This window comes from Pocillopora verrucosa, chromosome 13, assembly GCF_036669915.1.
Source record: "Pocillopora verrucosa isolate sample1 chromosome 13, ASM3666991v2, whole genome shotgun sequence".
NCBI classification, from domain to species: domain Eukaryota; kingdom Metazoa; phylum Cnidaria; class Anthozoa; order Scleractinia; family Pocilloporidae; genus Pocillopora; species Pocillopora verrucosa.
Genome location: NC_089324.1, coordinates 9,034,580 through 9,049,077, shown reverse-complemented (window position 1 = coordinate 9,049,077; position 14,498 = coordinate 9,034,580). Strand labels below are relative to the sequence as shown.

The 14,498-nt window shown below is 39.8% G+C and overlaps 1 protein-coding gene across 1 annotated transcript; it reads left to right on the top strand.

Moving 5' to 3' along the window:
* The first annotated feature begins 1,004 nt into the window (after window positions 1-1,004).
* LOC131773905 (uncharacterized) lies at window positions 1,005-8,599 on the top strand. The gene is made up of 8 exons (XM_066160367.1): window positions 1,005-1,085; window positions 2,481-2,749; window positions 3,079-3,205; window positions 4,051-4,173; window positions 4,733-4,855; window positions 5,802-5,835; window positions 6,290-6,416; window positions 8,015-8,599. Exons 1-8 carry the CDS (start codon window positions 1,079-1,081, stop codon window positions 8,534-8,536), a joined length of 1,332 nt encoding a protein of 443 aa, XP_066016464.1. The 5' UTR covers window positions 1,005-1,078; the 3' UTR covers window positions 8,537-8,599.
* The last annotated feature ends 5,899 nt before the right edge of the window (window positions 8,600-14,498 follow it).

The window sequence follows — 14,498 nt, the reverse complement described above, 5'->3', positions numbered from 1 at the left end:
TAAGCTAAAAACGCAGCAAATGACTCTAGACTTAAGGCGAGCGTAACATTTTTTGCTCGACAGCCTAAGGCTATGATAAAGAATATTCCTTTCAAAAATGGAAAAAAAAGCATCACAAGTGGGGGGTTCATGTTGCTCGTGGCATTTGTTTACCAACACTCTTAGATGAAAGGTTACAATATCAGGCAGCTCAGTAGACAACATTAATATCTTGGAAAAGAGAGTTGCTTTTAAAAACTAAAAAGAAAAATGTGATTTTCTCAACGCACTCTTCTGTGATGTAAATGGTAGTTGGAAGGTTTCCTGATGGGTTTTACCCCGAGTAAATTACATAAAAACGGATTTGCCTATGCATTGTTGATTCTCAGCGACATATTCCTACCTGACAATAACAAATCTTGGAAAGAACGCCTTCTTTTTTAACCGCGAGCCAAATATCCAGTGTGACTCTTCCTGCTGAGTTAAAACTCATTTTGAACTCCAAGATATCTGTAGAAGAAATTTCTACAATTATTTGTTGATCAATTATTAATAGCATAACCTTTTTGTCATTTTATTTTGAATTGGATGGAAAATAACAACAAATTGCACTTATCAATATTCGATAAGAATTTCTTGGCAGCTGTTAAAGTTTGAAATTTGATTAAGATTACTTTCGAGATAATGAATGTAATTGTGGTGACTTCCCAACTTATTCTCCATTTTAGACTTGTTGTAACTCGAATAGTTGACACTGGTTATCAAGAAAGCTGCCCCTCGTAAAAATTGGAATGGATTCATTCTCTACCGAGTGAAATCGATATATAGTTTTGGCCCATAGGGCGGTTAGCAAAAGTTTGCATCGCGTTGGATTTGTTCCCTGAGGTTTAATGGTGTTTATTTTCCCCAAAAAGAATTTGATTTCCGTAATTTTTATTTATTTTCATTGAGAAAACTGCAGTGTTTTACAAGGATTTTAAACCCTATGAAATCCGTAACTGTACTTGTGTAAAATTACGGTAATATCTTATGTGTTTAATATCGCCAATAAGCTGCTAACGCGTCACTCGCCTTTCGCACCATTTTGTCATGTCGACGAATGAATAGTAAGTGTTCAAGATTCTCAATCTAAGGTCGTTTGTCGGAGGCCTATCTTATCTATTAGTAAACAGAATAAAACAATGTTACTTGTATGCGCTCACTCATGAGATAACCAATTGAACACAAGAAGAAAAATTCCATGTCTACAAGCAATAATGTATACTATTTTCTATATCATCGTCATTATTATTATTGTTAGTACTACGATTATTATTAGTGTTACTTTTACTACAATAATGATTATTATTATTGTCATTGTTACAACTAATCTCCTGACGAAAGAAACGATGGAGATTCCTATGGAAATTATCTTTTGTTCTCTTTGCGTTCACATAAGCTGTTGAATCTATACTATAATGTATGGGTAAGTTCCTGATTTTATTTTCTCCCGCGTGATCGTCGAGCACGTCCGAGATGAGCCATCCAAGATATTAGCTACAAGGAAAGGACCCTTAACCAAGTCTCCATTTAACTGAGCCTAGTTCTCGAAGTTTCTTGCAGTAACATATTACCAAAGGGTTTTAGCTGCTTGATGTTTCTGATTTTATCCCGCAGGAACTGAAAATGTTTTTATTTGTAATTAAGATTTTACCGACTGGAATTTTCTACCATCGGCGACTTCTATAGGCTCCTCGATCAGATATGTTAAAGAGTTAAACAATAATCAGACAAGGACTGCTGACAAAAGCGCAAAAGAGATTCCAAAACAGTGGTCTTTCCTTTCTGTCAAAGTCTATATCTGCAGCCCAAGACACTAGGCTGTAATACTTTTTAGACTGCTGCTTAAATTAGTGACATAGTTAGGTTCATACACAAACGATATATTGATGACGTTTTTTTCATTGATTTCCATAACTATGCCTTCCTCCAAAAATTGGTGGTTTAGGATCTAAAAGGTTAAGTTCTTTTGATTCGCCATCTTACAAACTTCAATCTAGCCTGTGTTGTTTCAGACTATGTTTTCAAATTCAAAATTCGGTGAAAATTTGCCTTCCGTAGTACCAGCGTCCTTATATTTAACATTTTAAGAATCAAACTGTAATCCTCATTGTTTATTGACTTCAGTGAGTGGTAAAAATTCCTATTTTTTGTAATAATAAATATTATATTTGAAAAAGAGATCTATGTAATTAAGGAGTCTAGACACCCGCCCTAAGTGCAGTGTTAGATTAATTGTTCAAACGGGAAGAGGAAAGTCTGATCGCGTAGCCCCCAATTCCCATGTCAGAGATTAGGGAAGCGTAAATAGATTACGCTTCCATACAAGAGAGGGGGAGAGAAGCCTCAGAATAGTTGATCGGGAACTAAAATGCTCCTACGTCTTCCACTGATCATGTTTGATGATCATTTTTGCCAGACGAAGTATTTACTGATTTGTTAAATATTTCTGTTCCGTTAAGACGCAGACCAGTGTCGTAGTTTAGAGTTTAGGCCTGAAAGAGCATTTGACGGCAGTCGCCTTCTAAATCACGTGATTCGTGTTGCTGAGGTTACGCTGAAGCAGTTTTGTAAAATGATGTGTTTTATGGACCCAGACTGTGTCAGTGTTAATCTTGAGAAACAACCAGATGTGAATGGAAACTACAAATGTGAACTGAATAATGCTACCCACGAAGGGCGTGTACACGAGTTGAGGTCAAACACGAATTTCTCTTACCATGCAGTAGAGGTGAATGTCTCATTACTACTTACTTACGTTAAGAATCTTGTTCGCTGTTACTCTGTTGCAATGATATTTGTTGGTTTGTTTCGATTCTTTCAAATGTCGCGAAATCATGTTTTCATCCTGGGAAGAAAAAAATCACTTAATTTACTATCTTTTTGAATCCCTTTCCTTGATATTTGTTGCGGTACAAACTATTGAGAGCTAAATCAAAACGTGAACTTTATTATCAAAGTAGATTATTGGGGATGTAAATAAAGCAGAAATATGAATAGGAAACTTTCGGTCTCGAAGGGGTATTGTTTTTCACTGAAATTGTTGCCTTTCTGCGTTAGAGCGCTTGTGTGGGAAACCCTTGCAAAAACAACGGTACATGCCAGAGCGGTTTTAATGAAGAAGGTTTTCGCTGTCTGTGTCCAGCTGGATTTAAAGGAAAGAATTGTGAGGCCGATTTTAATACAGGTAAATAATACAATCATTACTTCATTAGGCATTTAGGGTTAGGTTCCTTTTCAGGAAAATGAAATGGTTACTGACCTTGTGTTGGACAGTCGATTCTTTAAGCAACAAACCGCACTTTCTACCGGTTTACTTTCAGTTAACTTTCTATCGCCACCTCCTCGTGATTAACAATAGTTCCGATTGTTCTTCAACAACTCAAGTGGGTTACTACGGCGGTAAACCGATATAAAGTGCGGTCTGTTGCTTTTATGGAATAACTATGGCTTTACCGGTGCGATAAACGATAGGTTTTTGACCAATTAGGAGCTGTAGTATTTCAGTTATTTTATCAAAGTTATTAAGTTTTCCTTCTTTATAGACAGAACACTGAAACAGTCCTTTTATCTCACCATTCTTTATTGATTAATTTACTTGTTCAAGCGTTTTCGTTTGTTTCTTATTTTAATTTGATAATTATTGAAAAGAAAATAAATAAGCGGTGTGAGCGACCATACAAAGACTTTATGATGTAAAATCAGATAGATGGTGGGTCACTAGACGACTCACAAGTAGTTCTATTATTAATGATTGAATATTTCATTCTTTCAGACATTGATGAATGTGTTGAAGGGTTGTACAACTGCAGTATTGATGCCTTTTGCAACAATACCAACGGGTCGAACAACTGTACATGTAAACCTAGATTCGTTGGAAATGGCCGAGACTGCGAAGGTTCAGTTCTCAGCATTACGACTTAGGTTACCGAGAAACTATTAAGATTTTGTCAAAATCAAAATAATTAATGAGGAAAAAACTTTACTTTTACAAATTGATCATCTGCTGTTTTCTTTTTTCATTTATTTTAGACATCAACGAGTGTGTTACGCATTTACATAATTGCAGTCAAAATGCAATTTGCCACAATACCAAAGGATCCCACACCTGTACTTGCAAACCTGGATTTACTGGAAATGGGCACAAATGCGAAGGTAATCGATTGTTTCCTGGAACAAAACTAATCTACAAAAAGGTTCAAAAGGCTTTCACGAATAGAGACAAAAAATTTTTCAGCATAGAAATGCAGCGTAGAAGAAGAGTGAAATCAACCCTAACAGACAGAAGTAGCAAAAAACCGCACGCAAACCGCACGCAAACCGCACGCAAACCGCACGCAAACCGCACGCAAACCGCACGCAAACCGCACTGTTTGCTTGAGAACCGAAGTTTACCTTTTTTCTGATCGGGATATAAGTATCTAGTTGATTAGTGAAAAGATCTAAAGGTTTTATTTTCAGAAAGTACCGTTGGGGCTAAACGAACTGGCTGATGCATTTAAGAAACAAATATGATATGTCAGTGTAAACCAAATAAACGTTCAAAACAAACAAAGATACAAAATCAAACAAAAGCTTTGTCATGAAAATGAAAAATGAGCAGGTGGGTGTTAGTTGAGCTGGTAACTAAACTTGTAGTTCAGCCGTTTGTCAAGAACACTATTTCCGTTGTTGATTTTGATGTTTGTGTTCATGTTTGTTTTAATGTTTTTAGATATTGACGAGTGTGCTGAAGGGTCGTATAACTGCAGTCTTAATGCCATCTGTGATAATACCGAAGGATCGTACAATTGCGACTGTGAGCCCGGATTCACCGGAAATGGCCGAGAATGCGAACGTAAGTAAATCAAAACATTTTCTTTGGGAAAAATAACGGTAGTGAAAGTTTGCTTGAGAACCCAAGTTTACCTTTTGAACGTTTCAACCGAAAACGTATAGCTGTCTCAAAGTTACTTAAGTTACTTTATTCCTAGGCAAGGAGTAAAGGATACCTGTCATGAAAAATAACGAGTACTCCTCGTCTCGTATGGGAGGGCGAATTATGGAATTTAGTCTAAATCTGGGTTTTCAGGATCAACTGAAAGCAGCCACTCAGGATTGACCAATCTGTAGAGTTAAGGGGGCTTTAATTCCTTCCAAATAATTTTGATCATATCTGTGCTTTGCTTTAACTCAACTACTGTTCTAGTATGAAATACGGAACCGTAAAGGTGATAGTTAGAAGCCACCTTAGACCGTTGCTGGGGTAACGTTAAAGACAAAAATTTTTTAATAAAAGTTTTAATAATAACTGAAAAATATTTTTGGAAACGGCCACAATTACTCGACGACGAGAAGTAGAATAAATTTGTCAAACTTGTGTGAGACACCTGAAAAGCTGCAATTACTAAGGACGGGCATGATCAACATTGGTTGGAAATTTTTGCATTTTCCCCCTTTGCTTTTTCTGATTTAACGTAAACAATGGTAATTTAAATAGTATTGTAGTGTAAATACCTCTAGTGTATTGTATAAGGTATTATTTTAGCATTCTTAAAAATTAGTTAAATTTTAGCAAGAAGGATGGAAATATCGTTGGAGGTATTAACTTATAAACGCTCGACTGACTTCAATTTTAACGAATGGTGTGAGGAATGTGATCGCGTATCATGGCTATAAATTCAGAATTGCTTGTCAGATATTAATTTTTAAAGTTTTAATAGCATAGTCACTATAATTATGTCGCAAAAAAAAACTTAAAATTGACAGTTTCTTATAATCGCAATCGTCTTTTCGTTTTGCAGCTTGGAGGTGTAAGCATGAATATCATCAGCAAATGTGAGTAAAATGGAAAGTTGATGACGATTCACAAATTTACCGACCGTTAAAAAGTTTACCTTAAGTTTTTCGTACCTTCTAGTTTGTTTCTCTTCTTTGGGTGGGTTTGCTGTTGCTATTTTAATCATAATCGTTGTTGTTGTTTTTTTTTTCTCTTTTTAATAAGTAGCGTTCAACGTCAGGAGACCCAAAGCCCAATACAAATTCTGTTAAGTAATATTGAAAATGACAATCTCATTCTACGCACATAGCAATCCTTTCCTGTTCACTTAATTAAACGATTGAATTATTTACTGTCGATCATCAACGGCGGAGATGCTTCAATGCAGCCGGCGTATCGAGGACAATTCTGGGCCATTGTGTAACTCTTGGGCTTCTAAACTTCTTTTAAGTAAAAAAACAAAAAACAAAAACAAAAACATAAACTAATGTTATTGTTTGTTTTAATGAAAAGAACGCTTGAGAGTGGTGTGGTGACACTCCTTCTTGACTCAAACCCAGTTCCCGTTTTTTGCCACATGGGAGATTTTGGATGTGGAGATGGAGGTTGGACACCAGTCATGAAGATTGACGGCAGCAAGGTGTTTTTTGTTGTTGTTTTTCTTGTTTTATGTCTTATTTTTTTCATGTATATGTAGAAACAACGAACTTTAAAAACACACCTTGACTTCTTCTTCATCGTCTCATTATGATCGTTTGACGCTGCTCAAATGGTCACTTAATTAGTATTATTGATACTTGTATTCACCCTTAATTTCCTTCAGAGGGAACTTCAGAGCTCCTGATTTCACGTGATCTGCACTTTTACAAAGTATACGAGACAAAGATGGTTTAATAGCGATAATGGCCAGCTGTAATACTAAACATGTTGGTTTTTTTCTCTGAACCACCTTACACAGTGCAAATTACTGCATAACTTGGAGTTTGAATTATAAGGAATAGCCCCATTCTGTTCACTCGTCCTATAAATCTTTAATCTTAAGAAACACACCGATTTTCTTTCATTGATGATAATGAATGGGAAACATATCAAGCATTTCTTACATGTTCTTATGGAAAGAGTGAGTCCACTGCAATTTTTGATGATCTAGACTGGTTCTCTCACTGTGTCCGCGCGCTCTAAAAATTATGATCAAATCAACTTATCAAATCAACTGATCGACTGATTACAAGTCAATGCTCCAGTTTTTCGATAAACGTAGCTATTCTGTTTCTTTCGTTGTTTCACTCTCACATTTCACCCTCACAACCACGCAGTTAAATCTATCGTTATTAGAAACTTTCAATTAGTTCAAATTTATTCAGACACTGGTACTATCTTTTCGCAACCTCCACTAATTTCATTCAAACGCCACTAAAACATAGGCCATTCTTCAGTCAGAAGTTTATTACAAGTTAATAACCAATTTGGAACTTTGGAACGCGCTCGCACACGATACAAAACCTCACCTTTCATCCATATGCATAACGTAGAGAAAATGTCGAGACCTGAGAGATCCATTAAGATTACTGGTCACTTCACGTGCACTCTACTAATGCCATAACTAGCACTAGCTGCAAAAAGTTATACATTGGTGAAACAAGAAGACGACTTGATGACCGATTTCGAGAACACCTTCGCGACCTAGAAAGAAATGACAAGGACGCTTTCAAACCAGTCACTAGATCTCTCCTATTATTCCAAGCAGCATGTGGCAGTTTGCGGCCTTGCCCTACATCTAGGCAGTTCGGAAAGCCGCAAATTTCTGGAACAAAAATTTTTCTTTAAAATCGGCCCTCCGCTTTTCATTCAACTAATTTTCTTCTTGTTTTTCTCATTACCATGTTCCCACCGATAGCGTAGCTCGATTTTCTGCATATAGACACGAAAACAACCCACAATTTCTCCGTTCGCTCTGACGAAGGGCTAACGCTCGAAACGTCAGCTTTGAAGCTCTTAACGATGGCCATTTTACGTTAAAAACTCAGTTGATAATACCAATTTACCTTGTTATACTCTCTTACCGACGCAGCACCACAGTTTTTTCAGAAACTTATTCCCCTTTAATCAATTGAATCGGTAGCTTTTCTTTGAAACCTACTTTAATTTTTACGTGTCAATCAGTTTCAATCTGGTTGGTTCGTTAATGCCATAAATATTACAAAAGAAATGAACGTAAGTTTTGGAATTCTCTCCTAGTCAACGTTTGTTTATAACAGTTCTCACTGGAGCGATTACACAGAATACAATCTCCCTGGAGGAGAAACTGGATTCGACAGACAGGAAACCAAGTTATCAACCTACTGGAATACTCCCTTCTCTCAAATCTGTCTAGGAATGGATATCGGCCAACAGCCCAAATTCATTGTCATCAATAAGCAATCTGAATCTCTGTACTCACTGATCGCTGACGGACAATACCGCCCTACTTCACTGGGTCGTGACTACTGGAAGACGCTGCTTGGTTCTGAGGCCTCTTTGCAGTATAATTGTAATCAGGAAGGGTTCAACGCAGGAGGTCACGAGGAGCGTTACTCCAAAGCTCGAATTGGTATCGCTAGCAACAACGAGAACCACTGTTCCTCATGCAACTCGAGGATCGGATTCGGTACAGGAGGGAGACCTGATGACTCAAACAGTTGTGGAAACGAAGCGGAAAATTACTCTACAGATAATGGAGAGAACCACATCAAAGCCATGGGATATATCATGGTACAATGAGTAAATACTGAACTTAAGAGCTTAGCATTCATTTAAGTTATCAAGTTAAAGAGTTAGCACTTGCTATTGAGCTATCAAGGTCTTAAGCCTCACGGGCTAATGTGCAGGAATGTCCATGAGACTCTAGAAGTTGATGTTCATCAGTTTTAGATGCAATCGTTTAAGGCTGCTATTCCACACCACTAAACACACACTTTCTTTTCCAGGCATTTATATTGTGTTAGTGGTAGAGAAAAATTGGAATGGGATTTAAAAAAGGGCAACCGTGTCTAGTGTCATGTACTGTGACAAAACATCAAATAGGGAAATTTTTCTTGCAATGGCCAATTTATTTTCACTGCAAAATAGATGGACATAGGATGAGCTTGCCTGATATATAAGATTGAGAAAAAAAATTTTTCTTGACATACTGCTTCCCTACCTTTGAGGTGTGAGACTAAATATGCTGACGTAACGAACAATTCATAATCCTTATATTCACCATTACGAGAATTATGGCGGAGGCACCATGAAATATGCCGAGCGTAAGATGTTAGTGGAATATAGGACTTGAGGACATCAGAAAAATGCACAAGTTTGCACATTTTTAGCCATTGATAACTTCTCCGACGCTTGCACCTCGATCTACCTTATGTTGTTGCTTTGTAGTGAACTTTTATTGTGCCTTTTATCTCGTATTTCAATTTGTGCGTAAGGAAACATTTTAAAGAATTTAATCAATTTTCGCATTTATTAAAACTGTGAGATTTTCACTTGACAAGACTCAAGTACCTAGGCTGGTTTAGAGTCTGTGCAGTAGGTGTGTTGGAAATATTTGCGAAAGTGCAAGTCTTGAGACTGCTTCCAAAATCGGGCCACTCGTTTCTCACGATTTAAATTTCGATAAGTAGAAGCCAGTTAACAATTGGTTCATGCTTTAGCGTGCACTATCGAGTTCTGGAGCACGTGGGAAGTTTGGAGAGCACGAAAGAAGCGTAAGAGTTGCCCGTGGCAATAGCCGAGGGCAACTCTAGCTTCTTGAGTGCTCTCTAAACTTCCCACCTGCTCCATAACTCGATAGTGCACAGCTAAAAGCATGAACCGGTGGAATTGTGCATTAAATCCGACGCGAAAAACGGACAACAATATCAGAAGTGATTGTTCGCGGTAAGCGAAATATTAAGTGAAGTGAAGCGAATCGTGACGGCGCTGATGCCGAGTCTCCTTTTCTGTTGTTTTTCTCTTTTTCTGCCTCATTTAAGAACTCTAGCCCAAGGGAAAAGGTCGGAAAATTGTCTTCGTTTTGGGACTGGTGGGCCGAGTCTCTGTTTGTATCCATTATTGTCGCGAAATATATTATTTTTCCCGGCGCTAACAATGGCCGCTCGCGCGAAAAAAAAAATTTCTGGCGAAGCGATTTGCTCACGCTATCAGCGTGCACTATCGGGATTTTGAGCACGCTTACGTATACTGAATTTGATTGCGCGGCTCTGCTAGCTATGTTATAATGTCAACAATACTTGTGACACTTTGTTATAAAATTGTCGTAATTTGTAGCAACATTTGTGGCACTTTATTAATAAAAAATCTACTGTAGTTTTATGTGAAAAAGCTGTCGCACTTTGTAATAACAGACCATCGCACTTTCTAAGAAAGCAAGCTGTCGCACTTTGTAATAACACACGTCGCATTTTGTAGTAAATTTGATGTAGATGGTCGAAGAGCGAGTAGATCCAATAATTGTAAACATATCAGGTCTGCGGTTATAGGTCTCGCGCATGCGTTATGCAGGGGCACATGGCAGGCTCGACGTTGTGTAGTTATCGTTCTTGTTTTGAGGAATTCTGGTTGTACCACTGTTTACAATAAAAGTAAGTTGACAGTAACTGAGGCCCACACAATCACATTACATGGTGTCAGAAGTGGGATGCCGAAGTAAGTAAGCAAATTTGATGACAATTTAACTCGCTACACTGGTGGAAGTGGAAGAGTGAACAACACGATCGATTGAACAAAACAAAAATGGCTACCGCCTCGTTTATCGACAAAGGTCCCTCCATGGATTGGAGTACAGACGACAACCTATACAGCCGCTTTAAAATGTGGAAACAGAGATGTGAACTGCTATTCACTGGCCCGATGGTGAAAATAGATGAAGAAGTACAGTGCAAACACCTTCTGTACTGGTCTGGCGAACACGGAATGGAGCTATTCAACAGTTGGGACTTATCAGCAGATGACCAAAAGAAGCTAAAAAACTACTGGGAGAGATTCGAAAACTACGTAAAGCCTCACTCGAACGAGCTGATCGCAGCGTGGGAGCTGCATAACCTCCGTCAAGGTACCTTATCACTTGAAGAATTCATTGCTAAACTAAGAATTCTTGTTAAAGAAGCTAACTACCCAGCAGAGCATCACAATCGATTTCTAAGAGACTTCCTGGTGCTTGGCATGAACTCTGACCGTGTTAGAAAGGATTGTTTTAAGAAAGGAAATACCCTGTCATTCAATGAAGCCAGAGAATTGGCAAAAACAGAGGAATCAGCTGATAAACAACTTCAGTTGATGAACACAGCCGTAGAAGTGCACCCTGTCACTTCTGAGAACAGAAGCCCAAATCAGAGAAACCACTCAAATGCAGCGGGTGGTACGAAGCAAACCCAAAATGGCAATCGATGGGGCAAAACACCAACCTGCAGGAATTGTGGCTGGGGTCCTCATGCACGTGAACAGTGCCCAGCAAAGAATGCAACGTGTCACTACTGTCAGAAGGTAGGACACCTAGCCAAGGTATGCCTGTCAAAGCTTAGGAAAAAGAATGTGCATGAAATTGAAGCTTCCAGAAGTAGCAATGCTTTACCCAACTCAGAGTCCACCCAGCCAATAAGTGATTATGTGTTTTTGGGCCCAATTGAAGCAACACCTCTATCCATGAATGTCCATTCCATATCCTGTAGAGAAAAGGCTCTACTAGAGGTGTCCTTGTCGCTGGGGCCAGAAGGAAGACAAGTCAATGCACTCTGTAAAATAGACTCAGGGGCAGAAACCAACATTTTACCTAAGTCCCTTTACCAACAGCTGAATAATGGGAGGATGGGTTTAGCACAACCCACGATGAGACTATCCGCATATGGTGGAGTAGAGATTCCTAACCTTGGATCTTGCCAAATATATGTAAAAGGCCCTAACAACCCCAGCCCTAAACCTATTCAAGCAGAAGTTGTTGATGTTGACGGCCCAGCCATAATTGGTAACATGTCAGCACAAAACCTGAACCTCCTAAAGCTCAACTGGCCAATAACCGCCAACCAGTATAGCGATGATCTGATCAGCCACAGAGGCACACCCAACCCTCAAGTAAACCACACCAGGCCCACGCATGATCTGCATACATTTAGGCTATTTGACATGGGAGGCAAGCAGCACCCATTCCCATTAACAAAGGACTATTTGTTAAAAGAATATGAAGATGTATTTACAGGAATTGGGTGCTTCCCAGGTGCACCATACCACATAGAAACCGACCCCAAAGTGCCCCCAGTACAACATGCACCAAGGCAGGTTCCAGTACAATTACAGCAAGCCTATATGGAAGAACTAGATCAATTGAAGAAATGGGGCATCCTTTCTGAGGTTCGCAACGAGTACACCCCATGGGTTAACTCGACTGTCGTAACAATAAAACCAAATGGATCGATTCGCTTGTGCCTAGACCCTCGGAACCTGAACAAAGCTGTTAAGCGCAATCCCTACTATGTGAGAACGATAGATGACGTGATACCGAAGGTGAGTGGCTCAACCCACTTCAGTATCTTAGATGCACGCAGTGGGTTTTGGCAAGTTAGCCTAGATGAGGAAAGCAGCAGACTATGCACTTTTAACACCCCCTGGGGAAAGTACAGATGGACCAGGCTTCCATTTGGTCTCACGTGTAGTGGAGATGTCTTTCAAGAGAAAATGGACATGGTCTTCGGTAAGTTGGAAGGACTAAGTGGTATTGCGGATGACACATTCGTCTATGGTATAGGTGAGGCAGAACATGACCAGCGAATACTTAATGTCCTCGACACAGCGAGGGAGAACAATGTGAGATTCAACCCAGACAAATTTCAGTTCAAGGTAAACGAAGCATCCTTCTTCGGTCTCACATGGACTCCTGAAGGAATCAGACCTGACGAAAACAAAATCAAAGCAATCCGTAACATGCCACCTCCAAAGAACCTTGCAGAGTTACAATCTTTCATGGGAATGATCAACTACCTGAATAGATTCTCACCCATCATAGCCCAGACTTCAGAACCTGTAAGACAGCTGATGAAAAAAGAAACGCTATTCATGTGGCAGGCAGAGCACCAAAAAGCATTTGAGAGTCTTAAACAAGTAATTACTGAGGCACCAGTCTTGGCGTACTATGATCCAGAAAAAGACAACCTGATCCAGTCGGATGCAAGCCTTCAAGGTATTGGATGTGTGCTGATCCAAGACAGTAGACCAGTGTGCTATGCAAGTCGGTCACTAACCGAGACTGAGTCGCGTTACAGCAACATAGAGAGAGAGCTACTTGCCGCCTGTTGGTCATTAGAGAAGTTCAACCACTATGTCTTTGGCAAAAGTGTCATCATTGAAACAGACCATAAGCCGCTGGAAAGCATATGGAAGAAGACCATAATGAGTGCCTCACCGCGGCTGCAGAGGCTTTTGCTGAAAATGGCAAAATATGACGTAGAAATTAGATACATACAAGGAAAAACCAATGTGATAGCGGATGCTCTCTCAAGGGTCAGTTACATGGAACCTCCCCTCAAAGAAGACGAAGTGCCTTTGCTTGAAGTCAACGCCATCACAAGCACTCTACCAGCAAGTCCCGCCAAACTGGAAGAAATACGACAGTGCACCGACCAAGACGTCGTACTCGCACACCTTAAAGATGTTGTGCACCATGGCTGGCCAGAATATCCGAACGAATGCCCCCAAGACTTAAGGGAGTTTTGGAATTTCAGAGAGGATCTCAGCGTTGAAAATGGCCTCGTTCTCAAGAGACACCGCCTCGTGATTCCTAGTAGGCTCCGCCCACAGATGTTGCAAATAATACACCAAGGACACATGGGAACGGAAAAGTGCCTCCTAAAAGCAAAAGAAAGCTTATTCTGGCCAGGCATATCAAGAGACATAAAGGAACTAACAGCCAACTGTGCCACATGCATACAATTCTCTAAACAGCAGCCAAAGGAAGCGCTATGTCCCCACAGTGTACCCAGTTTTCCGTGGCAGAAACTTGGTTGCGATTTGCTTGACTACCAAGGTGCACAATATCTTCTAGTCGCAGACTACTACAGCAAATACCCCATCCTAAGGAAGCTGAACTCAACGACATCTGCTGCTATTATCAATCATCTCAAGTCAATATTTGCCGAGCATGGAATACCAGAATCCCTGGTTACAGACAATGGACCCCAATATAGCAGTCGAGAATTTGCTGCATTCTGTGATCATTGGGGCATTAATCACATTACCAGTTCCCCACTATATCCAAAAAAGCAATGGATTCATAGAACGGATGGTCCAGACAGTAAAAAACCTGTTGAAGAAATCAGATGCCGCCGGACAAGATCCTTATCTCGCACTTCTATCGTATCGAACCACGCCTATTGACAGCAACCTACCCTCACCAGCTAAGGTTCTAAACCAAAGAGATTATCGCACACAACTACCTTGCAGTGGACGACTACAGCGCTCTCAAACCATGGAATGTAACCAAGAGCAACTACAGCATCGACAAGATGTCCAGAAACAGCAGTATGATGGGAAGTCCCCTCGTGAACTCCAAAAGCTAGTACCAGGTCAACAGGTGTCTGTGTTCCAACCGCGAACCAAGACTTGGGTTCCAGTAGAAGTAAAGCGAGAAACTACCCAGCCAAGGTCATACGTAGTAAAGACAGCTGGTGGTTCAGAGATAAGGCGCAACAGAGTACAACTGAAACTG

What these genes read in the sequence shown, in the direction of transcription:
- LOC131773905 (XM_066160367.1), top strand. An exon ending in TCTCTTACCATGCAGTAGAG is followed by an intron (nt 2,750 to 3,078) that starts GTGAATGTCTCA and finishes TTTCTGCGTTAG; the next exon opens with AGCGCTTGTGTGGGAAACCC. An exon ending in TGAGGCCGATTTTAATACAG is followed by an intron (nt 3,206 to 4,050) that starts GTAAATAATACA and finishes CATTTATTTTAG; the next exon opens with ACATCAACGAGTGTGTTACG.